The following is a 27,661-nucleotide window of genomic DNA, read 5'->3' as shown; positions in this document are numbered from 1 at the left end:
ATTTGTCTAAAATAGTAATAACATTACTTTTTTAAAATCCTTGTATGGGCCTCAATTTGCAATAAAGCATTCAATTAGCATTAAAGAAATCTGTTGTTACTGAAATATACCTATTACTTTAGAGAAATAGACACACAATTATGGAGCTAGACTTCCTTATGAGCCTATGACAGGTGACAAACATTGCCCCTGGATTGGGAAAATACTCAATCAGATGTCAGACAAATGAGTTTTGGGATTTTGTTTTTGTTTTTGTTTTCACACATTGGAGATGATGGGCAGAAATAATTTCCATCAAATAAATCAGGGCGGAAGCTGAGATGCAGGTTCCTTCTGCTGGGTCCTGTGGCAGGTTGGAGAAGCTGAGAAAGCAGAGGCAGGAAATGATATTGTTTCTGATGCCTTGTTTAGAGAACATCACTGAAAGGTGGTTAATCTGCAAGCTGCACTATCAAGATGGTTTCCTTCTCTTCTCCCTTTTGCAAAGACAATATGATCTTTCTTTCCTACAATGCTATGAACCACAGAAGTGCTTACAAAACCTTTTTATTCACTTTTGCAATAATTTTGCACCATCTCATTATTATATACTTTATTCATTAAACATGAAACTCAGTCAACTGAACATTCAAAAATGCATCACAAATACCATTGACTGGTGGTATTGGTTGATACGGGTTGCTGCCAGGATCCTAGGTATCAATCAAGTACCTTCTTAAGATGTACGATGTTCCAAGTAGCGCAGTTTTCTGCAGTTCCACTGCTATTATTGCAGGAAGCTGCAATTTGTTGATGTATCTTATAAAATTCTTGGACATGGTACCAAGTGCCCCAATGACTATGGGTATCACTGTTACATGTTTCATCCATAATTGCGTAGTTTCAATGGACAGATCGCGATATTTTGTGATTTTTTCCAGTTCTTTTTCTTCGACTCTGGCATCTCCTGGTACCGTGATGTCAATAAATTGTACGTTTCGGTTTTCGACAACTGTGATATCTGGTGTGTTGTGTTCCAAATGACAATCTGTCTGTATTCAAAAGTCCCACAAGATCTTCACCTTCTCATTTTCTATAACTTTTTCCACTTTATGTTCCCATGACTTTTTGAATACAGGTAAATTGTATTTTTTACATAATGACCAGTGAATTAATTTAGTAATTTGGTCGTGTCTAGCTTTGTAATCAGTTTGTGCGATCTTGCTGCATTCACATATTAATTGTGAAACAGTTTCAACTTTGTTGTTGCAAAGTTGGCAGTTTGGATTGTCGGTGGATTTTTTTGTATCTTCGCTTTCATGTCATTAGTTTGTAGTGCTTGTTCTTGAGCAGCAAATATTAAACCTTCCATTTCTTTCTTGATGGTTCCCATCTTAAGCCATGCCCATGTAAAGTTGTCATCACATTTTCCTTCAATGTTGTTCAAGTGCTGTCCATGCAAAGCTTTGGTTTTCCATCTATTTAATCTGTCATTATTATTATTATTATTATTATTATTTTTATTATTTTTATTATTTTTATTTTATTATTATTATTATTATTATTATTATTATTATTATTATTATTATTATTATCTTTATCATTAAATATGAAACTCAGTCAACTGAACATTCAAAAATGCATCACAAATACCACTGACTGGTGCTAATGGTTGATACAGGTTGCTGCCAGCGTCCTAGGTATCAACCAAGTACCTTCTTAAGATGTATGATGTTCCAAGTAGCGCAGTATTTTGCAGTTCTGCTGGTGTTATTGCAGGAAGCTGCAATTTGCTGATGTATGTTATAAAATTCTTGGCCCCGATGACAATGGGTATCACTGTTACATGTTTCATCCATAGCCATGTAGTTTTAATTGCCAGGTCGCAATACTTTGTGATTTTTTCCAGTTCTACGACAACTATTATTATTATTATTATTATTATTATTATTATTATTATTATTATTATTATTATTATTATTATTATTATTATTTCTCCTCCTCTACTACCACCGCCTTACATTTATCACAAATTATTAGTAAAATATGACAAGATTCCTAGGGGTGGGGGGAGGAAGGAAGATGTATCCAACAAATCCAGAATAAATAATAATAATAATAATAATAATAATAATAATAATAATAATAATACCACCACCTAGGATGCTGGCAGCAACCTGTATCAACCATTAGCACCAGTCAATTGTATTTGTGACACATTTTTAAATGTTCAGTTGACTGAGTTTCACGTTTAATGAATAAAAGAGATAATAATGAGATTTGAAATGTTCAAATGACAAAAGATATATTAATGTGGAGATGTCGTCAGGGTTACTCACTGCTTCTGGTATCTCAAAATTCTTTCTGAAATTGGTACTCAGCCTGTGGTGTTCAGAGTAGAGGATATCAAAATCTGACAGATGGTAGATGTGGCATCATGATTCAAGCTTTGCCACTTTGGTACTTGTGGTCATACTGTATGCATATTCAAAAGAAGTGGGTCTTGGACTGCAATGTCCACCATCCATCTTGCAAATTTCGACCTATCCATGGACACTCTCCAGCAACTCTTTTATTTCAGCAGGGTTGACTTCCGATTGTGGAATTTGAACCTGCTTTAAACTATTATCTTTGATTGCTTCAAACTAAGACATTTACATGAAAAGATATATTTGAAAAAAGAAGATTGGAGTAAAGTCTTCAACAAGGTAGCAATTACTGTACTTTTTTAGGCTCTGGAAATTTATCCAGATTCTATTGATCCACATTCTCTGGCTAGTGGAAGCTAAAACAACACATAATAGTTCATTGCAGGATATGGTGTTAAAGATAGCCATGAGCAAAATATTTAGTGGGTTAGCAATTGTGATTTACATTTATCATAATATAAAGACATTTGTTCATCCACTTACAAGTTTTAAACTTTCTGCCTGCTCTAAAGTGTTACTAATTTTTTCCCTGTTTCCTATCTTTCCTGCTTCAAGGATGCGTTTGAAATCCTGGTTGAAAACTATGAATTCAATGAAAATAAAGAGTTTTGCCTTGCATTTGGAAGAGGAGCTTCCGTGCTGAAGTGTCTTCCATTCACTGTAGTTCAAGTGAATGACACTGAAGGGTTGCCCTGGATGGGAGAACAAGTCAAAGAAATAATTGAGGTATGTTATGTGAAATGTCACATAATGCTTTTTGAGAGACCCACTCAGAGACACCCATTCATGATTTCCTTGTGCCCATGTTGGGTTGGTCTTTCTCCTCTCAATACAGATAATCCTTGATTTATAATAATTCATTAGCGGCTGTTCAGAGTTACGACGGCACTGAAAAAAATGACTTATGACTGGTTTTCACACCCACAACCCCATGACCCCATGATGCAAATTAGGCTGCTTGGCAAAAGGCATGTATTTATTATGGTTACAACATCCCTGGGCCATTTGTGACCTTCCCAGCCAGCTTCCAATGAGCACAGTCAATAAGGGAAGCCAGATTTGCTTAATGAGCATATGATTCACTCAACAATGGCAGCGATTGGCTTAACAAACATGGGCCCAAATGGTCACAAAATCAGTCGCAACTCATTTCACGACCACCTTGCTTAGCAACAGTAAATCTGGTCCCAATTGAGGACACAGGTCAAGGATTACTGTATTCAATTTATTCAAAACCATATGGATAGGTGTGGTGGGAACAATAAAATATACCTTATGCAAATAGAATGCTGTGGTTCTGTTCTAGACCTGATCCCTGACATAAGAAAGAAAATATTTAATGTTACACCTCAAACATTGTAGCTTAGCTCCAGGGGTGGGAGCAGTGGTGGGTTCTAACTGGCTTCATTACCGGTTCTCTTTGTTCACGCGCTTTGCATTTGATTGCTGCAAGCGTGTTAGGAATATGCCCAGCTGAAGTGCGGCAATTCACTTTGCCGCACTTATCAGCTGGGCTAAAAATAAAGAAATATAAGGTAGGAATAACGCGGGGGTGGGCGGAAGGGCCCAGCTCCCGGACAAAGAGAACCGGTTCGGTGACGTCATATTGTCACTGCTACCGGCTCGGCCGAACTGGGCCGAACCGGGAGGAACCCACCACTGGGTGGGAGTCTGCCATTTCCGACCAGCTCGGGCCTATCGGTAGCTCCTACAATCAGCTGAGAGCGAACTGGTTCGCTCCAACAATCAGCTGGACTCACCCGCCTGACCTTGCACTATACCTACCTTTATTTCCTTTATTTAAAGCCCAGCTGATTGGCGCTGCAGTGCGGATTGCCGTGCCTCAGCTGTTTTATTCACTGGAGCTGCAGTAGAAGGTGCTGTTTTCAAATGTACTGCACACGTACGAAGGGCGCGCAAAGCGTGCAAAGCGAACCGGTTGTTATACCAGTTGAATCCCACAACTGTTTAGCTCTCTCTTGGTACATGGGAGAATCTTTGTGTCAAGGCAATAACATCCCTCCCAGCACTTAGCAAGAAACATTAGAAATCCCTCCCATTCTCTTTTTGAAACAAGATCATTTCATTGTGTTAATTTTTTTTGAGCGTCTCTAGGAATCGCATTTGTACCAAAGCATTAAAATTAAAGACAATTTGCAAAACAGCCCCTTCCCCCGATCATTTTTAGCAACAGACGTATTTTCCTCTTTGCAATGTAGATGGATGTTAAGGAAGGGGAGGGGGAGCACTATAATTAAATGCTGCCTAGAATCGCTGTTCAGATTCTCCTTTCAGGAGAATCCTTTATTTATCCTTCTCCTTTATTGTGCAACAGTAAAAGCTCAGCAGCATTTTTTTAAAAAATGCCTCGCATGCTTATCTTCTAACAAAACCAGCAACGCTAAGTATGTGTAAGAGTTCAGCTTGAATTTTAAAACAGGACTGCTAAAGCACTGAGAGGCTATTAGAAGTAATTAGATTGCAACATAAATACCACAGAAATGTGTATAAACCTGCACAAATATGTCTCTCCTATGCATTCAGGATATATTAGAAGAAGGGGAGAGTTCTAAAGTGAAAGCAGTACTAAATGATGAAAACTACAGATCAATTAAAGTAAGTTGGATTATGCTTTTCTTTTTCATAGTTGCCAAGAGGTGTATATAAGTTTTCTCTGTGTTTCTTCCTCTGAGTCTGCAGACTGGATTACAAGGAAAAAGGAAATCTAAGTCTGGCTTGGTTGAGAAGGAAATACAGTGGCTAAGAAAGTTGCAATCCCCTTCCCAAATCTGGTGCCCTTCAAGTAAACTAAATGGTTTTGGATTCTGAAAGCACAGAACATAGAATAACAGAGTTGGAAGTGACCAACCCCATGCTCAAGCCGGAGACCCTATACCAAATGTTGATGGAGATTCTCAGTCATCCAGGCCATGGTTGTCCCAAAGGTGCTTTTTTCAAGAGGCAACTGGATTTTTTCTGGATTTTCTTCAAAGACATGTCGCTTCTCATCCAAGAAGCTTCTTCAGCTCTGAAGAAGAAGAGTTGAAGAAACTTCTTGGATGAGAAGCAAAATGTCTTCAAAGAAAAACCAGAAAGTCCACTTGCCTCTTGAAAAAGCACCTTTGGGACATGTCATCCAAACACATTGTTCAATACAGTTGACTTATGACCACAACGACTTATGACTACAATGGAGCCCAAAATTTCTGTCGCTAAGTGAGACATTTATTAAATGAGTTTTGCCCCATTTTACAGCCTTTCTTGCCACAGTTGTTCAGCAAATCACTCAGTTGTTAACATGGTTGTTAAGTGAATCTGGCTTTCACATTGATTTTGCCTATCAGAAGGTCACAAAAGGGGAATCACATAACCCAGGGACATTTGTCATAAATATGAGTCAGTTGCTGAGGTCTGAGTTTTGATCATATGAAAGTGGGGATCCTGCAATGGTTGTAAGTGTGAACAATGGTCATAAGTCACTTTTTTCAGTGACATTGCAACTTCAAACGATCACTGAGCAAACTGTTGTAGGACCAAGGACCACCTGTAATAAATGTTGGACGTCTGAAAATTCTGCTGGATATCCTATGAAATGTAATTAGTTAATGACAAATGACTTTGCTATTTTACTTTTCCAATGTTAGGTATATGAAAAGTATTGTATGTATGGTGCCATTGAATCGAAATCTGGCATTCAAATTTAACCCTCTCACCCCCTTGTGGGATATGCTGAGTGATTTTTTAGATGTCTCATTATTTCTCCAACAACAGGATTGTTGTAGTGTTCATAAAATAACTGAAGATCCTGGTAAATTCCAGTTTCCAGACGAAAGTTGAGATATAAAACTTACAATAAATATTTGTCCATGTCATGGATTTGAGCACCTGGACACTGGAGAAGCTTTGATCCAGATGTCAAATATAAATGACACACAACCTCTCAGAATCTGCTCTGAAAAACCTACTTCTTGAATTAATGCATTGGCAATCCATGGTGTTCTTTGTTCTAAATGAACAGCAATCAACATATTTAATGAATAATTTTTCAACTCAACATCTATTGAATGAGACAAGATACAAGTGTAGTAATTAATTAATTAACCATTTCATTTATCTGTTACTAATTGTGCTAACAGTAGCATATAAATCATTGGGATTTAGCCTTAATTTTAAGTCCATTTAGTTGGCTCATTTAAGCCTGATTTCCAAGTAAATTTGTTTAGGTTGAAGTTTAATTGCACATAAAGTGATTTACAACAGGATGATGGCCATGAAGAAATCTAACTTTACTGAGAGTGTTTAAAAAAGCAGATAATATTTCTGAGTGATGGAAAAGTTTAATTTTGTTTCCTTTTCTGCCAGTGATAGCTCATGCTTTATAAACCTTATTCTGACCATTGTGCAAGAGTTAATAACAATTCTGTGAATTCTCATGATCTTATTAACAAAATGCTAGAGAATTAATAGATAAGAATTTAAGTAATTTTTGACAAATGAGATTACAAAATATAATAGCTCTTCCTAACAAGGACCATGCTTTTCACAAAGAGTAGATAATTTCACTTGCTGTATCTAAAATGACAAGCCATACATATTCCAGAATCATTCTCTTTTCTTTATTGTTTTTGCATTAATAAATAATCTTGGAAATACAAGATAAATTAGCATGACCCAAATTCAAAGCCTGGAGATTCAACACAAAGGAAGATTTAAAGTGGACTCTCCAGCCAGTTCTAAAATTCAATGAATTCAATTACTTGCAATGAAACTTTGAGAAACAATCCATTTACAAGCACATGCATAATAGATGCATTGATCTTCTGCTGAAATATCAGCTTGTATGAAGATCATTGCTTTGTTTTCTCAATAGCTTTCTAGGATCAACTAGTCTCTAGTTGAAGCACCAACAAAACTTTATGGTTGAGAGTCCTGATGGCATAGTGATTAAACACTGCCCACAGCCTGGGGTTTGATCCTGACAGAGCCAGGGGTGGGCTGCTGGGGGGGGGGTTGCAGGGGTTCGGGAGAACCTCTACCTAAGATTCTGTGCAGTTCGAAGAACCCCCAAATCCCACTCCTGGCTGGCCCTGCCAATCCCTCCCTGCCCTTCCCAGGAGTTCCCAGCCAGCCCATTTTGGATGCAGGTAAGTGCATGGCGTGCATGGAGGCTTGGGGGGGGCCTACTGGAAGTTCAGGAAGGCTGGAAACGGGCTCGTTCCAGCCTCCAGAGGGCCTCTGAAGCCTGGGGAGGCCATTTTCGCCCTCCCGGAGGCTCAAGTTAAGCCTCCAGAGCCCGGGGAGGGCTCCCCCCACCATGGTGCAGGAGGCTGACTAGGCCCCACCCACCATGGCCACACCCACTCAGCAACTGGGCAGAGAACCCCTTCCTAAAATTTTTGAAGCCCATCCCTGGACAGAGCTCAAGTTTGGCTCAGCTGTCTATCCTTCCAAGGTCGGTATAATGAGTACCTAGATTGTTGGGATTAGGGTTAGGGTTATGCTGATTTTGTAAACTACTCTGAGAGTGCTGTAAAGCACTATGGGGTGGTATACCAGTCTAAGTGTTATTGCTGTTGCTATTTATTTGACCTAGGAGAGAACTACCTCTTAGAACATGATTTTTACCAAAACCAAGAAAAAGAGAAAAGGCTTAAAAACCTCCTTTTTTGGGTGATGTATTTCAGGAAAGAGAGAAGACCTGAAAGGATGGACAGTTGTATTTCAATGGGTAGAAAGTGGTTTTAATTGGGATCCTTGATGATGTTACTCATTGTCAGACATGTTTTACAAATCCATTCTGCAACCCAACAAGACAGGCACAGACTTCAGAGGATAATTAGAACTGCAGAAAAAACAATTACTACCAACCTGCCTTCCATTGAGGACCTGTATACTGCAGAGTCAAAAAGAAGGCTGTGAAAATATTTACAGATCTCTTGAATCCTGGACATACACAAATTGTTTCAACTCCCACCCTCAAAACAACACTATAGAGCTCTGCACACCAGAACAATTAGACACAAGAACAGTTTTTTCCCGAATGCCATCACCCTGCTAAACAAATAATTCCCTCAACACTGTCAAACTATTCACTAAGTCTGCATTACTATTAATCTTCTCATCGTTCCTATCACCCATTGCCTCCCACTTATGACTGTATGACTGTAACTTTGTTGCTTCTATTCTTACGATTTATATTGATTGTTTCCTAATATGATTTGATTGCTTATTTGTACCCTATGACTGTCATTAAGTGTTGTACCTTATGATTCTTGATGAATGTATATTTTCTTTTTAAGTACACTGAAAGCATATGTACCAAAGACAAATTTGTTGTGTGTCCAATCACACTTGGCCAATAAAAAATTCTTTTTTTTTTTTGAATCAAGTTTTATTGACAACCCCCCCCCCCATTTTCACCCGCATATTTTATGAATGGAGTTTTGGCCATATCATAACTTATACAATTTAACATATTCAAGTACATTTTACTCAGTTACAATTTTTGCCAAAATTTCCTTTTTCCATTTTTTAATCATGTCTTAAAATGTCTATGCTTATTTATATAAACAACATCTTAATTCGCCCTCAAATTCTAATTTTTCTGTTTTAACTCATATTTATTCTCTTTTATTTTTTTAATAACTCATTCTTTATCCTAGTACATTTATGCATGTTCGGGGTTGCCTTTCTTCCATTTTATCTTTTTTTATTGTACAGCAATCTTTCTTCTCAATCTCTCCCTCCCTTCTTTCCTTTCTACTTTCTTCGTCTCTCTTCTCCTACTCCACTTTCCCTTCCTTTCTTCCTCTCCTCCTCTCTTTCTCCCTTTCTAACCCTCTCTCCTATTCTTATTTCCCCTCCCTTCTTTCCTCCCCTCTTTCCTTTCTTCCCATTCCTCTCTCTGCTTCTTCCTCCCTTCCATTCCTCTACTCCTCTTTCATCTCTCTCTATTGCTGTATCTATTTTCAATTTTCAATTTTCCACTATGGTGTCCAGGCAACCCCGACTTTTCTTTCATTTATTTTCTCAAAATTCCCCTTATCTTTTAATTATTAACAATGTATTTCAATTTATTCCATTTTTATCTTAAATCCTTTACTAGTATAACCTTCCAACCCTTAACAATATCTTTCTTCTATTTTATTTCTTACATGTATTGTTTTATTCTTACTTGCATCATTTATTAACATTTCCTTTTTATTCAATTTTACATTTCAATTTTCCCCTTAATTTCAATTAATTCTTTTGTTACTATTATTTCTCTCAAATTTGTACATCTTCCAACAACAAAATATATAGTCCATTCTGTCTTTCACATTGCATCTACTGATCTATTTTGCATCAAATAGAGTATTTCTTCTTTTTTACTTACTCACATTTCATTTTATCTTTACTTATATCCCTTTTACAATAATCTGTATCTTCCTTCTAAATTGCTTTTTATATATGATTTCTAAAGTTAACATCCTTCTCTTCAACTTAACATATTCAGCTTTTAAATTCCTTTTTACTATCTCTTATTTTTTTTATTTTCTCCACAATTCCATTCCTTTCCTCCCTTTCTCACATTCCCTTGCCTCCTTCTCTTCCTTTTTCTTCCCCATTTCTTTCTCTTCTCTTCCTTTTTGAGATGTATTCCCCCTTATCCATTTTTATTCTATCACTATTAATCCCAGTGTAATCAGCTTTTTTATTCTGTCACTGTTAATCCCAGTGTGATTATCTTTTTTATTCTATCACTGTTAATCCCAGTGTAATCATCTTTTTTATTCTATCACTGTTAATCCTAGTGTAATCATTTTATTCTGTCACTGTTAATCCCAGTGTAATCATCTTTTTTATTCTGTCACTGTTAATCCTAGTGTAATCATCTGTATCTTTGGCCAATTATCTAATCTAATAATTCTGTCTCTCCTCCCTAGTGATTTAGTAAAGTCTCTGTTTCCTTTTGTACTCTTCCCTGCTTTTATTAATAAATGTAATATTTGCATTGCTGTTCAATCTATAGCAAATATTACTGAGTAGAAGTACTTGCAGCTGCTTGCTGCAATCTACGTGCTTTTCAAATTTAGGTATACAGAAGGTAGTCCTCACTTAAAGGAACACTTGTCTGACTTTTCCATCATGATTGTCATTTGCAACTTTGACTTTGCTACCAGCGTCCAACAAGCAAAGTCAACAGGGAAGATGACAGGAGGTGGCAAATGGCAACCACATGACATTGTGTTGTTGGTTTGAGCTCCAAGCTTGGTGATTTGGTTGCAAACATTTCGTCCCCATTTGAGGAGACATCTTCAGGGCAGTTTGGATTGTCCAAAGCTTTTGGATTGACAATCCAAAGTGCTCTTAAGATGTCTCATTGAATGGGGATGAAACGTTTGCAACCAAATTGCCAAGCTTGGAGCTCAAACCAACAATATAACTACCAACCTGAGCTACTAATATTTAAAGACATTTCAACATGACATTGTGTTTAATGACAGCATGGCATTCGCTTAATGATGGCAACTGGAAGCTCTGGAATTGCCATCACTAAGTGGCACAATCAATATGGTTGCATTGCTTGGCTACACAAGTCCTGGTCCCAATTACTATAGTTAAATGAGCATTATCTGAAATGTATTTCCTTCATATTTCATACAGTCGTACCTGAAGTTGCCATTTAGAATAGAATCATAGAATTCTAGGGCTGGAAAGGACCTCAGAGGTCTCCTGCTCGAGGCAGGAGATCTTATTCCACCCCTTCCTTGGTTGTCCAAGAAAGCCAAGTGGATTTGCAATGTGCACCTGGGGTTTTGCAGTGAAGATCTCAAATTCAGACGATACATTTCTTGACTGTGGGAAAGCTCAGACACAAATCTCCCAAGCATAACTGAAGGGATGTCCTTCCCCTGCCCGCCCCGGTAAAAAAAAATGACTAATGGCCATTGCCAGATCCTCAAAAAACGTGCTCGAAGAGACTGATGATGCCACAGCTCAGAAAGTGGGGGACAAATGGGAGGGGTTTAGCATTTCTCACAATCTATTGGTGTAGTCATGTGGTCTAGCAAGGCACTGGGTTCACTAGGATAGTGATAGAGACAGGGAGCAGGAGAGGTGAGCGACAGATCCGAAGAACAATCTTTGATTATGTGGAGAGCAAAGAAAGAGCGGAGGAAGAGGAAAAGAGAGGGCGCGGGGGTGGGGGGGAACTGCATTTCCATAGAGTTTCATACAGTAAATATAGTAATTACAGTATGGCTGGAACTCTTGCATTGGTATTAAAATTCAGGAGAAAATATGAAACTCTGCCTCACACTTATGACCTAGCGCTCTGCAGACTATTAAATTGAATACATTTCTACTCTACATAGCTCTTTACTTCTGTTTTTGGAGTTGGATTGAAGACATCTGACAAATGGTACAAAATGGGACTACGAACTCTGGAAGAAGTCAAATGTAACAAGAACCTAACACTGACAAGAATGCAAAAAGCAGGTAAACATTATCTAACTGTATGTTCAGTCTTGAAAACAGCATTAGTTAAACTAGCAAATCACTGGATAGGTGTGCAAATATGCTCTGTTTGGTTAATGCAGTTTTTTTTTTTTAATTTGATTTATATGCCGCCCTTCTCCGAAGACTCAGGGCGGCTTACAATGTGCTCAGCAATAGCCTTCATCCTTTTGTATATTTATACAAAGTCAGCTTATTGCCCCCACAAACTGGGTCCTCATTTCACCTACCTTAGAAAGGATGGAAGGCTGAGTCAACCTTGAGCCTTGGCGAGATTCGAACCCTGCAGTAATTGCAGGCAGCTGGTCTTAATAAGCTTAATAACAGGGTGCCTTAAACCCCTGTAGTACCAAGGCTCTTAGTTTCCCCTAATGTGAGGATTTCCAGATATATAGTGGCTGCAATTCCCAGGGTTCCTCATCAGAATCGCCAGAAAATCTGGGAGTTGTAGTAGTTTTAAGCAACATAATCTTAAATTACTTATAAACAGCAACAAAATAATAAAAAGCAGAAAAGCCAACATGGAAGCTCCTGCTACTTCCACACATTTCCACATGTTCACAAACAACTTTAGTAGACCACACCCTCATACTACCCCAAAACATGCTTATGGGACAAGCCACTTATATTCAAGACTTTTTAGAAGACTATGAGAGTGGGGGCCTTTTGGATCCCAGGGAGATGTTCCAAGGGGTAAGGCCCACCAGAAGAGGCACAGTGCCTAGGTCCCACTAGATGGTAACATTTAGGGGAAGGGATTTAGAGTTTGCCTATCCTATCAGAGTGAATAGAACAGGCAGTTATCCTTGGGGAGAGGCAATGCTACAAATAACCAGGCCATCGGCTATTAAACCAGTACTCTGAATTGTACAATGATATGAGATGTATAATATAAGAATCATTTTCCAGGTTTCTTGTATTATGATGACCTTATTAGCTCTGTATCTAAAGCCGAAGCAGATGCAGCAACTCAGATCGTTCAAGATACAGTGTGGAAAATTTTACCCGATGCTGTTGTAACATTAACTGGTGGCTTCCGAAGGTAAGTATAAAATACAGGTTTTCTGGAAATTTTATCTGTGGAAGGGCTGGGTTAGTGTTTTTGCAAACCATGGCAATGCCATGTTGAATCAGGTTGGATTTTTAAAATAAAATATGTTATACAAATGTTTTGCATTAAAAAAACCCTAAATAATTTCAGGAGAGAGTGGGATGAATGTTGATAATGTTTTAGAAATAACCAATTTGTAGACAAGAACATGGGAGTATTCATTGTCCCCAAAGGATTGAGAGAAAATCCTTATAGATTTCCTACCTTTCTCTGTGATGGGGTTAGAGATAATCTTGGTCCAAGGTAGGTTGACTCCCAGAATTCTAGAAATTGAAATCTACGTGTCTTAAGGTTGTCAAGGTTGAGAAACACTATTGTAGAATAATGGTGGGTGATGTTGCTTGGATGAACTTTAACTTTCAGTAACTTCAACAAGCATTGCTAATGTTGAGGGATGCTCAAAGTTGTAGCTTAAATGACATCTGGAGAAACACCGTTTTTTACCCACACCCTTCCGACTGAAAAATAAGAGGCCTACTGTCTGCTTGTCATACAAATACATACTCATCCTGGTGTTTTCCTTTCAAAGTAAAGTATGTTATGCAGACTACTGAAAAGGAGTAGCAATAGCAACAAAACTTATACAACGCTTCGTAGTGCTTTACAATCCTCTCTAAGTGGTTTACAGAATCAACATATTGCCCCCAATAATTTGGCTCCTCATTTTACTGACCTCGGAAGGATGGAAGGCAGAGTCAACCCTGAGGTGGTTGGGATAGCAGTTGGCAGAATTAGCCTGCAAAATTGCATTCTAACCATTGTGCCATTGGCTCTTTTGTATGAAATATTAAGAAATTAAAAGCACAAAATAAGAAAAAAAATAGTCAAAAATAGTTTACTCCAATACTTTTCGTTTTGTTTTTTCCTATTTTTTTTCTACACATAGGTGCACTACTTCATACATCGTCTTTAGTTCTTAAAGCTCCTCACCTCATTCTTTTTCAAGATCTCACCAACTCACTTTCTTCTTCTTGACCCACTCACTCTTTCCTTCCATATATTTATTTTGCAATTCTATCTTCAACCATTCTCTCTGTATGTTAACGCTGGCCCCATATACTTCTGTTGTAACATCACACATTTTTGTATTCAATCCACATCTATTCAGAAACCACTCATTCTTGACCCTATTTCTGTTTCTTCTACCATGCGCATGTCTTAAGTAAAGGATCCTCACTGCATTCGGTGCTTATTTTTCTCTTGACATGCCATATCCATTTAGCAAAACAGGAAGAAGCACACTCGTATACACAACACTTCTTGCTTCTTTTGGCAAATATGAATTCCTCACAACAGATCACAGGCTACAAACCTTACATGAAAATAGTTGAAAGAGTGAGAAAACTGGAGGCTTCTATGTTTAAATAAATAATCAGCACTGTTCCTATGTATTTGAGTTACTTATGTATAAAAATGACATGTGTTCTGATTTCACTGGTATTCCTAAATAAAAAAGTTTGGAAAATATCAGCTGTCAATAAGGAATACAGGGGCATAAGAATAGATCTTTACTTGATATTGAAATGTAATATTGTAGCAATATTATTATAGTTAGCTTAATATTGCAGCAATAGTAGCAACGTAATGAAGCTACAACCGGACTCATTTTCCCCTCTTGATATTGCATGCAATACTTCATTCTTGCAAAAAATGCAATATTATATTTGTTAGGAAGGCACTTGGAAGAACTTGATCTATGCTGTGGGAGGAAGGTTAGAAAGATAAAACTAGAATTGTGAAGGATGTAAACAAAACACGACAATAATAAAAATGAATTTGCCTAAACTGTTCTCCTCCTGGTAAAACATTACAGTCACATAGTAATGAAGATTCTTTTGAACCAACATTGATGGACCAAATTTGGATAAGCCCACTTCTTCAGGAGAACCTACTGGAGGGAAAGAACAAATGGACAAATCAGAGCCAAAGAGGTGGGATCTCTGGAAAGCTCTATAGACTTTTGAGGAAATAAAAGATGTAGATAATCTATCAGCAAATATGGAAGAATTTGGACATGAACTCTGTTATATTTAGCTTTTCCCCTATCCATTTCCCTTGGTTTTCAGTTTATTTAATCCATATTTGTATTGATACATAAGAAGCTTGACTGTATATGAATTCTCTTCCACTTCCATTAGGTATAAGTTATTTCATTATTTATTTGTTTCTTTATTCATTTTTTAGTAAGATCAATTAGGCAGGAAATTCACGATTAAAAGTATGGTTTTCTTTACAGGTATAGCAATAGCAATAAGACTTATATACCGCTTTTACAGCCCTCTCTAAGCGGTTTACAGGGTCAGCATATTGCCCCCAACAATCTGGGTCCTCATTTTACCCACCTCGGAAGGATGGAAGGCTGAGTCAACCTTGAGCCAGTGAGACTGGCTCAGCAGTCAGTAGAAGTATCCCGCAATACTGCGCCATCACAACTCATGTAGCCTGTAAGTGGAAGTATCAGTTATAAAGAGCTGTGTCTTGCACACACACGATATTAGGATTTCACCACAGAAGATAATTTTGGCTACGAAAGAAGCTAGACACATGCATATAGCTTACAAGTGAATTACAGCGATGTTTATTACTGTACAAGCTTAGTGTGATGTATATTTACAATAATTCTAATGATTAGCTCTTTATATGTGTACAGTATACATGGAGAGCGTGTAATGTTATGTAAATTATGTAAACAAAATTTAACTATATTAAAAGAATTTTAACTAAATGACTCAAATCCAACTTTATAAAATAAAATAAAATATTAATCCAAAGGGGGAAATGGGGTAGAGAAAACATCTCAGAAGCGCCCCCCCCCCAGCTCCATGGAAAATAAAAGCAGGGAAGGGGGCTGCAAAACTTGCAAGATTCTGTTGCTGTAATCTTACAATAATCCTACCTTAAGGGCTGACATCAATTTTGCAAGTCTGGAAATCCTTTCCCCCTCCCTTGCCTTTGTGTTCCAGGCAACTAGGGAGAGTCCCTCTTTTAGACTCAGATTTCCCTTATCAGACTGTTATCTAGTCTGTGGCTCTTTCTCCTGTCTCCCAAGGTTATTCTTGTAGCCTACTGCAGAGTTCTAGAGACAGGAGAGAATTTGAAGGCAACAGTCTCAGCACAGCTGGGACCCCATCATATTGCAGTGATGTCTTGCAGGACAGATTGCTGTATGACAGCTTCAGACTTTGTTTCTGATTCATATTATACTGGAGAAACAAAGTAAAGTACTAGATGCCAGTCTAAATTAGATTCAGCTATAGTTCTGGGTCCTGGTATGAACGTATGAAGAACTTCAGAATTTATGAAGGAATGCCATCTTTCCATACCTTCTTACCTTTATCCTAAAATCATATAGGATGCCTTGCTTTGAATGCTCCCCTCCCATTGAGTTATAGTGAATTGCACTCAGGGAAGTACCTTTTGTAGAAAGAGACCAAGTTTTCAATATGCGATATAGTTATCTGAGAATTTTACCTGAAACGTCCTGGTTTATCCATTTATTTCCCGAAGCTTTTGCTAGGGCAAAACTTTGGATTCCATTTTCTGAAAACAGACATCTTCCTCTGATGTCAAAGGACTATGGGATTTCACTAATATTAAACTAATTTCCTGGAATAATATTCTGATTTTTTGTTTTGTTTTGCTCTGAATAAAGGCATTTAAGATCAAGCTTTGTGGAAATAGTGTTATTATGCCATGTATGCATCAGGGAATCTAACTCAACTGAATTCTAAATATTCTTTTATTAATTTGTGCCTTGTGACTTTTCGCTTGTTTATATCTGCTGCACTGGGTTAGGATACGATAAAAACACCTTTCAGCAATCACACTTCTATTTGAGTGATTAAAAAAAAATTGCAGAGCAAGAAAATGGTGATTAAAAAAAAAACCAACAACCTAAAAGTATCTTTTCTATCCATAGTGTCAATGGGAATGAATTTATGGTGTTCTTAGCAAGGCTCTTGACTGAACACCATACAAAGGAAATCAGAGTATGTTTCAATAAATTATTGAAAAGTATGTGCATACTGTATTTGGATTTAGTGCTGTATATTATATAATGATGCACTATGATAGCTAGCTCCTTATATCAAAACAGAAGCAAAGTATTTTACGAAGCCAATTACAGTAGGGACTTCTCTATTACTATATGTATTTTTTAAAGAGTATATAAAACCTGCATTTTTATAAACCAGAACTGCATTGAATATTTTTTTTGGTTTCATATTTTGACAGACTAGTAATTTGAGATGAATATTCTCCTTTTATCTCAGATGTGTTCAGTAGCCTTTTGCTAATCATTGTTGTTTTAGTAACTTTCTTACACACCTTCTGTTTTTGTTTTCCTGGTTTTTTCCCTCCTGGAAAGATTACCTAATCCAGTCAGGGATCAGATAGTCAGAAGGGAGATCTTACAAGTCTCTTACTCACTTGCCTTCCCAAAATATGACCTCCTTCCTCCCTCTCCCCCAAATTACCTATAAATGGTACATTTGTGTGTATGCCTAAGCATATTCCATTAGCTAATAAATACGTCTCAAAGGTGCTTTTTCAAAAGGCAACTGGACTGTTTTTTCCTTGAGGAAGGAGAAGACATTTTGCTTCTCATCCAAGAAGCTTCATCGATGCTGAAGGGTAATCATAATAACGATACCAATAAGAGAAGATAGTAGAAACGATGAGACGGGTAATAGTAATACAGCCATACTACATGGGTAAATATCCTTAGACATAAGACAGTACTGTGGGAATTAGGTGTTCATCAGAGTGATAGCATAACGGAAAAAACTGTCTCTGAGTCTAGTTGTTTTGCAATGCAGTGCCCTGTAGCAGCGTCCTGAAGGGAGGAGTTGAAACAGTTCATGTCCAGATTGTGAGGGGTCTGTAGATATTTCCTCAACCCTCTTTCTGACCCATGCAGCATACAGGTCCTCAATGGAAGATGGGCTGGTTGTAATTGTTTTTTCTGCAGCCCTAACTATTCACTGAAGTCTATATCTGTCCTGTTTACTTGCTATAATGAGCCAGACAGTTATAGAAGTACAAATAAAATTGTACAAATGAAACAAATGAAAGTACAACAGAAGGAAGATGCCCTAAGAGCAAAATGAAGCAACGAATGCATGCTTATTAACGTTGGGTTTCAAGGAGGTTTTCCATACTGTATAAGCAATTTATGGTGTCATCCAACCATCGCTATGGCGATACATCATTAATGAAGGCTTTCTATCACCATAGCAATGGTAGAGTGAGGCTATAGATCATTACTATGGAAATACTTGTATATGGAGTTAATTCCCCCCCCCCCTTGCTCATTGAGACTGCTGATTACAAAAAGACAAATCTAGGAGCGGGGAGAACGGAAATACGGAAAACTATCATTTGTTTATTTAGAAGACTTTTAATATCTATATAAATATCTCAGGAAACTTGAACCGAAAAGATATTTGTGATAAATTGAGCAAAGTTATTCAGACCATAGAGGTCTTTGTCTTATATATCTCTAAAGCTTATTCCATCTACCTTTATTCATCTAAAAGTTCTGAATCGGTGCATTCCACTGTATTCGTTTCATCGTAAGATTCCTTGGATTCAAGTTTGCACCACTCTCTTATATATGGTGAAAGCTCTTGTCTTTCAGTGGCTCATAATAGAGGACTCTTTCATTCCTGGCAGTAGAGCTCAGAGCATCAGTGGGATGAACAAGGCCCTTCACCAACACATGATAACAACCCATAAAGGGGATATATTGTATAGCCCTAGGACAGTGATGGCTTTTCTGGACTGCGTGCCCAAAGCGTGTGCATGCACACGGGAATGTGTGCATGTGTGCCCGAACCCCCAAAATGCAATGTGCGTGTGCCCCCAGCATGCACTCCACCCCACATGCACACGCAGCCCCCCGCATATGCCCTGCCTTCTGCACCTCCATGCATGGACCCCTCACATGCACTGCGCCTCAGGCATACAAGTGTGGGCCGCCCGCATGCACTCCATTCCCTCGCCCCGTGCATGTGTGGCAGAGACCCGAAGACCAGCTGGCTGGTGGGAGGAGCGTGCACATGCACAGCAGAGATGAACTGGGGCAATGGCTTGCATGCCATCAGAGAGGGCGCTGAGTGCCACCTCTGGCACACGTGCCATAGATTCGCCACCATGGCCCTAGGAAGTATGTGGCTACAGAATAAAACAATCAAATTAATTACAAAATGAGCTTGATGAATGACAGAAAAGTCCATGACTCCAGTTGTTGTTAAGGGGACATTAAACTCATAGCCCAATTTCAGCTTGGAAAACCTTCAGCAGGTGATCTTTGACCACTAGAATTAAGAAAAGTAAATGTAGAATGATGAAGAGTAATGTTGGCTAATCTTTTTATTTGTACTGATCAGACAGTGTAATATCCCCCGGGATCAGAGTCTAGTCATTGTAGTTCTGATCTGTAAAAAATGGGAATGCTTTGATCTAGCTAATTAGAGACCAACAAGTCCACTTAGAATTATTAACAGGCTGTGCATAAGCCATCTCTAGGAAACACTATTAGAATGGATGGAGCAGGACAGAATATTAAGAAAGAGCTTAGTTTTCGTTTAGGAAAGTACATGGAGTTTTTTTTTTTTTTTTAATTTGATTTATATGCCGCCCTTCTCCGAAGCCTCAGAGCGGCTTACAATGTGCTCAGCAATAGCCTTCATCCTTTTGTATATTTATACAAAGTCAGCTTATTGCCCCCACAACTGGGTCCTCAATTTACCTACCTTAGAAAGGATGGAAGGCTGAGTCAACCTTGAGCCTTGGCGAGATTCGAACCCTGCAGTAATTACAGGCAGCTGGTCTTAATAACCAGCTTAATAACAGGGTGCCTTAAACCCCTGTACTACCAAGGTTCAGGAATTAGCTCTGCAACATCTGGTTAAGCAATACATGTAGTCCTTGACTTAGAACAACAAATGAGCCCAACATTTCTGTTGCTAAGTGAGACATTTGTTAAGTGAGTTTTGCCCCATTTTGTGACCTTTCTTGCCACAGCTGTTAAGTGAATCACTGTAGTTGTTGAGTTAAGTGAACTCAACAATTCACAGTTGTTAAGTGAATCTGGCTTCCCCATCGACTTTGCTTGCCAGAAGGTCTCCGAAGGTGATCACATGATCTTGGGATTGCAACCATCATAAATATGAGTCAGTTGCAAGCGTCTGAATTTTGATCACATGGCCATGGGGATACAGCAACAGTCATAAGTATGAAAAATGGTCAAAAGTCACTTTTTTCAATGCCATCGTGACTTCGAATGGTCACTAAATGAATTGCTGTAAGTCAAAGACTACCTGTATCTGGTCCTTTTAAAATGTTCTTGGGTGCAGTTTTGGTTGGCTTCAAAGGAATTTTTGTCTCTGTAGTTTTGGAATAAGCATGTCTCTTGCTCATCTGTAATCAATAATTTACAGTAGGGGTGTCAAACTCAAGGCCCGCGGCCCAGATCCGGCCCAAAATGTGGTTAGATCTGGCTCGTGGAGCTCCCCTGGAAACATCGAAGGACCAGCCCTCGGCACCTCAGCCCCTGGCCAGCCATTGATCTACAACTTGGTGGTGACCATCGTGCTGGAACGTGGTCAGCATTAGATCCACGGGGCTGCCCTGAAGCCAGTGAGTGAATGGCCCCACCCCGCTCCTGGGTGGATGCTGGAGACAATGGATCTCCCCAGCCATGCATGGGCCGCCACAGGCGCACAAGGAGCAACACCCACCCTAGCCACACCCATCCAGTCGGCTGCAACCATCCAGCCACGCCCACACTGGCCACCACATATCCGCCAAAGTCAACCACAACCCTGTTGAGGCCTTCAGTGAAATTGAAATTGACACCCCTGGTTTACAGAGTATGTTTCTTAGGCTAGGCCCAATCCACAAGGATTGCTGCTTAGAGTCCTTCCTAAAGCCTGGCACATAGTTCTACTTAGGGTTCAGGGGAATTACGTTTCATGGAGTGGGGACCAGAACAGAAAAGGTTCTTGTCAGTCTTCCCAGGTAAACCAGACAGGTAACACAACAAGATGACCTAAGTCTCCTTTATTGTAAGGCTACATTAACAGACTGTAGCCTGAAGGCGCAAACTTCCTGTCTTTTAACTACTTGATCCATTAGGGTGGGTCTTTTCTAAGTTTCTTTTGCTGACCGTTAAGCGACTGTGGGTTCTTTGCTTCTCTTGTCTGATTTTTTTCCTAGACAGCATCGCCTCATCTCTTCCCTCAAATAATTCATACGTTCCAGTATAGCTCTCTGCCTAGGTTCTATAAGATGACATTCCTTAGTAGATGGGATTTATACCTTGTTTCTCCTAGTAGATGGGATGAGTAGATGTAGACAGAGAAAAACGGCCCCCCAAATATCCTGGTCCCATATTATGTTTTATGAAACGAATAGTGTATTGTGTTACGTCCTGATTGGCGCATGGCAATTGCAGCCGCCAGATGGGGGCGCTGTGCTGGCAGGAAATAGGGAGTCTTCTCATTGGTTTAGACACTGTCAGCCGCGGGTATAAAAGAGCTGTCAGTTTGTGAGGGAGCTTTGACTCGCAGTGTTAGCCATTCGAACAAGTTACTGTATGGTTAGCGTTACTTGATTAAACAGTTGGTTATTGTTACACTGAGTCGTCTCGAGTCTTGCCGGCCTGCCCCAGAACTCAACATATTGTATAATACAAGGGTGTCAAACTCAAGCCCTGTGGGCCGGATCTGACCCATAGGATGCTTAGATCTGGCCTGCAGGGTCACCCCGGAAACAGCAAAAGACTGGCCCGTGATGCTTCTGCCAGTGAAAACGGAGTTCAGGGGAGCCACATGTGGCCCTCCTGAGCTCTGTTTTCACTGGCAGAGGGTTGCAGGAGGCTGTCGCAGCCGAAAACAGAGCTTAGGAGCCCATTTTCACTGGCAGAGTGCTCGAGCCACCATAGGCACCCTCCTGACATGAGTGACATCAAACTGGCTATGTCCACATGGCCACGCCCACCCATCCCCCCGAGGCCAAACACAATCCTGATATGGCCCTCAATGAAATTAAGTTTGACATCCCTGGTATAGTATAAGAAACATCTCTCTCTCTCTCTCTCTCTCTCTCTCTCTCTCTCTCTCTCTCTCTTTCTCTTTCTCTCTCTCTCTCTCTGTAGTTTGTGTGGTGTAATGATATAGACGCTGGGTAAGGAGTAGAGAGACTCTGATTCTAATCCATTTCAATCATAGACACTCGATAGTTGACCCATTTTCTCTCTCGGCTCAACCTCCCTCACCATGGTTGTTACTGTGCAGGAAAACAGGAAGGAGCCCTTTATATGCCATTTTAAGGTCCTCTACAAAAAAAAGCAGAACATAAACCAAAGAAACAAATGCTTGTCTGTGTACATGAATGTGTTATTTCTTTGTGATGTTCACTTATTTTCTTGCAAGGGCCCATAATAAAGACATTCTAAGCAAAGATTCTGTTCTGGTTTTCTCAAGGTCCTTGGGTAGATTAGCAAGATGTTTTTTATCTGTGTTTTTCCGCCAGTTTAAGTCTTGGCAATAAGCCCAGAATCCAAGGGCAGCAGCAGCAGCAGTAACAACAGCAGCAGAGGCTTAATTGTTAGATCTTTGAAAATTTGGGTGAGAGAAATTTGCAAAGAAGCCACAATTTCTCATTTTTATTACCATGGAAGGAAGCACTGTGGTGTTGAATGAAAGAAGTATTCTGCAGAGATCCTTGGGGCTTGGCAGCCCATCTGCAGACATTAAATCCACTTGAGAAATTGGGATATGTAGCCATAGGCTCAGAGAGATGGCTAATCTCTTAAAAGTGTCCCATTTGGTGGATATTTGTAGCATTGTTTTGAATAACAAGCACAGTTTGGCTGATTGTAAAATATAACATAATTCTGCCTGGTTTATCAAATGGATTTGACAAATCCATTCATCCTGTGAGAGTTTTTTGCATTCCAAAGATTGGACTCAACACAGTGTAGAAAACTGTACACAACTCTTCGTTGCAATACACACCTTCCCCAGCCACAAGCTATTGCTTTGAGTCAACTCTGGGATTCCCCAGGTGATGTCACATAAATATGTCTTTAATATTTATTTATTTATTTATTTATTTATTTATTTATTTATTTATTTATTGATTGATTGGTTTGATTTATATGCTGCCCTTCTCTGGAGACTCAGGGCGGTTTACAATGCGTTAAGAAATAGCCTTCATACCTTTGTTTATACCTGCTTAGTAGGGCTTTTGGCCCTCCCCGAAGCGGTGTTCTTTTTTATACAAAGTCAGCTTATTGCCCCCACAATCCGGGTCCTCATTTTACCTACCTCAGAAGGATGGAAGGCTGAGTCAACCTTGAGCCTAGTGAGATTTGAATTTGCAGTAATTGCAGGCAGCTGGCAGCTAAGGGCTACTGAACAGCACTTTAGTCCGCTGCACCACCAAGGCTCCTATTTTGTTTATTTAGGAAAATTTATACACCGCCTACTCACGGTGACTCTAGGCGGCTTACAGAAAATAAAAACACAATGTAGAATGTCACTGCGTTATTTTATTTACCAGCTGAGCTCATTATTTCTGGACTATCTGACTCTCCATAGCTTTGCCAACTTCTTATCAGTAAGCTACGTGTTTCCGTATCCACCCACATTCCTTCACTTGCTCTTCACATACTCTTTCCTTTGTTCTCTTGCCAGAGGTCCGGCTCAGATAGCTGGCAAGAATTATTTTCAAAAATGTAACAATTAACTTTTCTTAGTTAGTGAGGTGTTTTATTTTCTTTATAACAAATAAATGAGTTTTATTAGAAACCTTCCTTCGCGTTTCTTTATCAGAATAGTGCAACTTGGAATAAGCCTCGATTCATCTCCTCCTTTAAACTAGGGTAATTAGTCCCAGAGCCAAACATGGGATTAATAAATGCCCGGACTAAAAATAATTTTTAAAAAATAATAAAATAACCCCACCATCCCTAACAATACTCCGTCCTTTGTACTCAATCTTGTAATACCCAGTTCAAACAAAGTCTCAAAGTCTATAAAGTGGTATACAACCTTTTCCTTTTTCCAAAAAACCTTGCACTAGTTGAGATGAGATGCTGTTTCACTGTGGTGGCTCCTCTTCTACTTGCTACAAACTCTGCCCTGGAGCAGTGTTGCTTTTGAGCATTCCAGCTGAGCTTCAAAGCTGAGTTCCAGGCACGAATGCCATCAGGATATGCTGCTTACTGTAGGTTGCAGTCCTGGCAGTTGTGATGACACTCAACTAAACTAAACTGGAAACTAAAACCTATGAAGAACGGTTGAAGGACTAGGGGATGACATGATAACGGTATTCCAGTATTTGAGAGGTTGCCACAAAGATGAGGGGGTCAACTTATTTGTCAAAGCACTAGAAGGCAAAACAAGAAACAATGGATGGAAACTAATCAAGGAGAGAAGCAACCTGGAATTAAGGAGAAACTTCCTAACAGTGAGAACAATCAACTAGTGGAACAGCTTGCCGTCAGAAGTTGTAGTTGCTTCATCACTGGAGGTTTTTAAGAAGAGGCCCGACTGTCACTTGTCTGAAATGGTATTTATTTATTTATTTATTTATTTATTTATTTATTTATTTATTTATTTATTTATTTATTTATTTGTTCCTATTTCTATACCGCCCTTCTCCAAATAGGACTCAGGGCGGTGAACAGCCAAAGTAAAAAACAAAACATACAAAATTTAAAAACAGTTTAAAATAATTAAATATTTTGGCCATAAATTAAAAAGGGCAGCGGTGGGTTTCAATTTTTTTTACTGCCGGTTCTGTGGGTGTGGCTTGGTGGGCATGGCGTGGCTTGGTGGGCGTGGCTTGGTGGGTGTGGCAGGGGAAGGATACTGTAAAATCTCCATTCCGACCCCACTCCAGGGGAACGATACTGCAAAATCCCCATTTCCTCCCGATCATCTGGGAATCGGGAGGCAGAGAATAGATGGGGGTGGGGCCAGTCAGAGGTGTTATTTACCAGTTCTCTGAACTACTCAAAATTTCCGCTACCGGTTCTCCAGAACTGGTCAGAACCTGCTGAAACCCACCTCTGGTATAGTAGTGGGTTGGACTAGAAGACTTGCAAGGTCCCTGCCAGCTCTATTCTGATTGAAATCATTGGTTAAAATAGAAGGGAAAGCAAAGAGGTGGTCTAGCTTGGATAATTAGGAGGAGGAAGCAGTGGAGCCTAGACTACTGAAGCCTTTTTATCTGCCTGTTCCCAAGAGAATGCAGTTAATCTGGTGAGACTCTTATCAATAGGTGATTAACAACGATGAAACTGCTTTGGCCTATTCATGGAGTTGTTTTGGTTCTGACACAGCTCACAGATAGTTATCTAGTCTGCTTATAATAGTTGTAAATCTCTGCATGTTGCCTCTGCTTCCTTGCCTGTGTACTGTTTGCTGTCTCCTTTTCTCCACCCATACACACTCTGTCTTGGCATTTGCTTAGGGTCTGGATGGGGTGAGGCCGCCTCTGGATTTCAGCATGTCATTCAAAATGCCAGGGTGTGGCTCAATTAGCCTGGCAGCTGGAATGCCAGCATGGATACCTCTGAGTAAATGAATGCAGGCATGAGCCAATCTCTCAGGTTTCTAGGGCTGTAAACTTTTACAATCCTTTGAGTAAAAACATGAGCTGTGCTCAGCCTTTGGGGAAGTGGGGTGGGAAGCATTCCTCCCTGGCTTCAGCCGCTTTTGAAAAGAACATAGAATAACAGACCTGGAAGGGAACCTTGGAAGTCATGTAGTCCAACCCGCTGCTCGAGCAGGAGATGCTATACCGGGGTGTCAAACTGGCAGCCCATGGGCTGGATGCGTCACACACAGGCCACACCCACCCTGGCTCTGCAAAGGCAAAAAAAGTTGTGATATGTCACGTGATACAATCGAGTTTGCATCCCTATAACATTTCAGACAAATGGCTGTCCAGTCTCTTCTTAAAAGCCTCCAGTGATGGGGCACCCACAACTTCTGAAGGCAAGCTATTCCACTGGTTGATTGTTCTCACTAATTTCTCCTTAGTTCTAGGTTGCTTCTCTCCTTGATTAGTTTCCATCCATTGTCTCTTGTCTTGCCTTCAGGTGCTTTGGAGACTAATTTGACCCCCTCATCTTTGTGACAGCCTTCAAATATTGGAGCACTGCCATCATGTCACCCCTAGTCCTTCATTAAACTAGACATACTCCATTTCTGCAACCGTTCTCCATATGTTTTATGCGGCCGTGCGGGTTGTTAAAGGAGCTTCTCGATACTCCCGTGTGACACCTCTCCTGCGTGAGCTGCACTGGCTGCCGGTTGTTCTTCAGATCCACTTCAAGGTGCTGGTTCTTACCTATAAAGCCCTTCATGGCTTAGGCCCGGGAAACTTGCAGGACCACCTCCTACTGGCCTCCCATTGCCCTGTGCGGTCACATAGGGCTGCCCTCCTCCGGGTACCGTCAGCCAGACAATGTCGGCTGGTGGCCCCCAGGATGAGGGCATTCTCAGTAGCCGCACCGACCCTCTGGAATGAGTTACCCATTGGGCTCCGGACGGCCCCTGACCTCCGCACTTTCCGCACCAACCTGAAGAAATGGCTGTTCTAGCAATTTCCCTGATCTGCTATGAGATTTTATTTTGTTTGGGGTTTTATATTTGGCTGTTTTTAGGGTTTTTATTGTTATATATTTTAATTCTGTACGCCGCCCTGAGTCCTTCTGGAGAAGGGTGGCATATAAATTTAATAAAAATAAAATAAATAAATGTTTTAGCTTCTAGCCCCCCCCCCAATCATCCTTGTTGCTCTTCTCTGCATTCTTTACAGAGTCTCAACATCTTTTTTATATCGTGGTGACCAAAACTGGATGCAGTACTCTAGGTGTGGTCTTACTAGGGCTTTGTAAATATTTCACGTGGTCTTGATTCTATCCCTCTATTAATCCAGCCTAGAAGAGCAGATAGCAACCCCAACTTCATTCCCTCTCACATCTGAACAAGTGTTTTTGGGGTGACCTTGTAGCAAGCAAAGAAGAAGATCCATTTTTTTCATTGACTGCATATAGCAGGTAAACAGTATGATTACATTGTTTTGAGATCAGCTGAGAAGAATCTGTGAACAGGGGATTTGACATATCATTATTTCCGAGATTATTTATCTCTTGGTCTTAGGGAATGATTTTCCTTCAGAGATGGAAAACTGGTACGTTTCCTATTGCCTCTTTCCTATCACTTCTTTCAACTAAGCAAAAGGCTCAAATTGATCACTGACAATAAAAGGACCTTCTGGATTTACTGACATATAAATTGATTTTCGGATTAGATCTTCAATCCATAGTTGCCTTAAGGCTTCCTTTAAGCTCATAGGACTCCTTTTCAGCCTCTTTCCTGTTGGGATAAGGGAAACAGGAATGAATATGGAATTCAGTCTAAAAGAAAAAAGGAAAAACAATGATGATACAATGGCCAATTGAGAAAAGTTTAGAATGATAAGGCAACGTGAGAGTAGTAACGTGCCAAAAAAAGAAAAGAAAAAAAAAAGGTAGAAGAGAACGTGTAGTCTTGATTTACAACCGCATTTGAGACTGGAAGTACTTGCAGTTGTAAGTTGAATCATCACATGACCACACATG

The 27,661-nt window shown here is 39.7% G+C and overlaps 1 protein-coding gene across 1 annotated transcript in view; it reads left to right on the top strand.

Annotated features, from left to right (window-relative positions):
- DNTT (DNA nucleotidylexotransferase) overlaps positions 1-27,661 on the top strand; it is a 191,583-nt gene that overhangs the window by 57,164 nt on the left and 106,758 nt on the right. The window contains exons 4-7 of the mRNA XM_060683185.2: positions 2,964-3,134; positions 4,953-5,024; positions 11,765-11,888; positions 12,816-12,948. Of these exons, the coding sequence (XP_060539168.2) occupies positions 2,964-3,134; positions 4,953-5,024; positions 11,765-11,888; positions 12,816-12,948 (500 nt within the window). The remainder of the gene's footprint in view (positions 1-2,963; positions 3,135-4,952; positions 5,025-11,764; positions 11,889-12,815; positions 12,949-27,661) is intronic.

Source organism: Pantherophis guttatus, chromosome 6 (genome assembly GCF_059756535.1).
Source record: "Pantherophis guttatus breed Tessera chromosome 6, ASM5975653v1, whole genome shotgun sequence".
Taxonomy (NCBI): Eukaryota; Metazoa; Chordata; class Lepidosauria; order Squamata; family Colubridae; genus Pantherophis; species Pantherophis guttatus.
The sequence above is the reverse complement of the archived record's forward strand: the minus strand, read 5'-3'. Positions and strand labels throughout refer to the sequence as shown.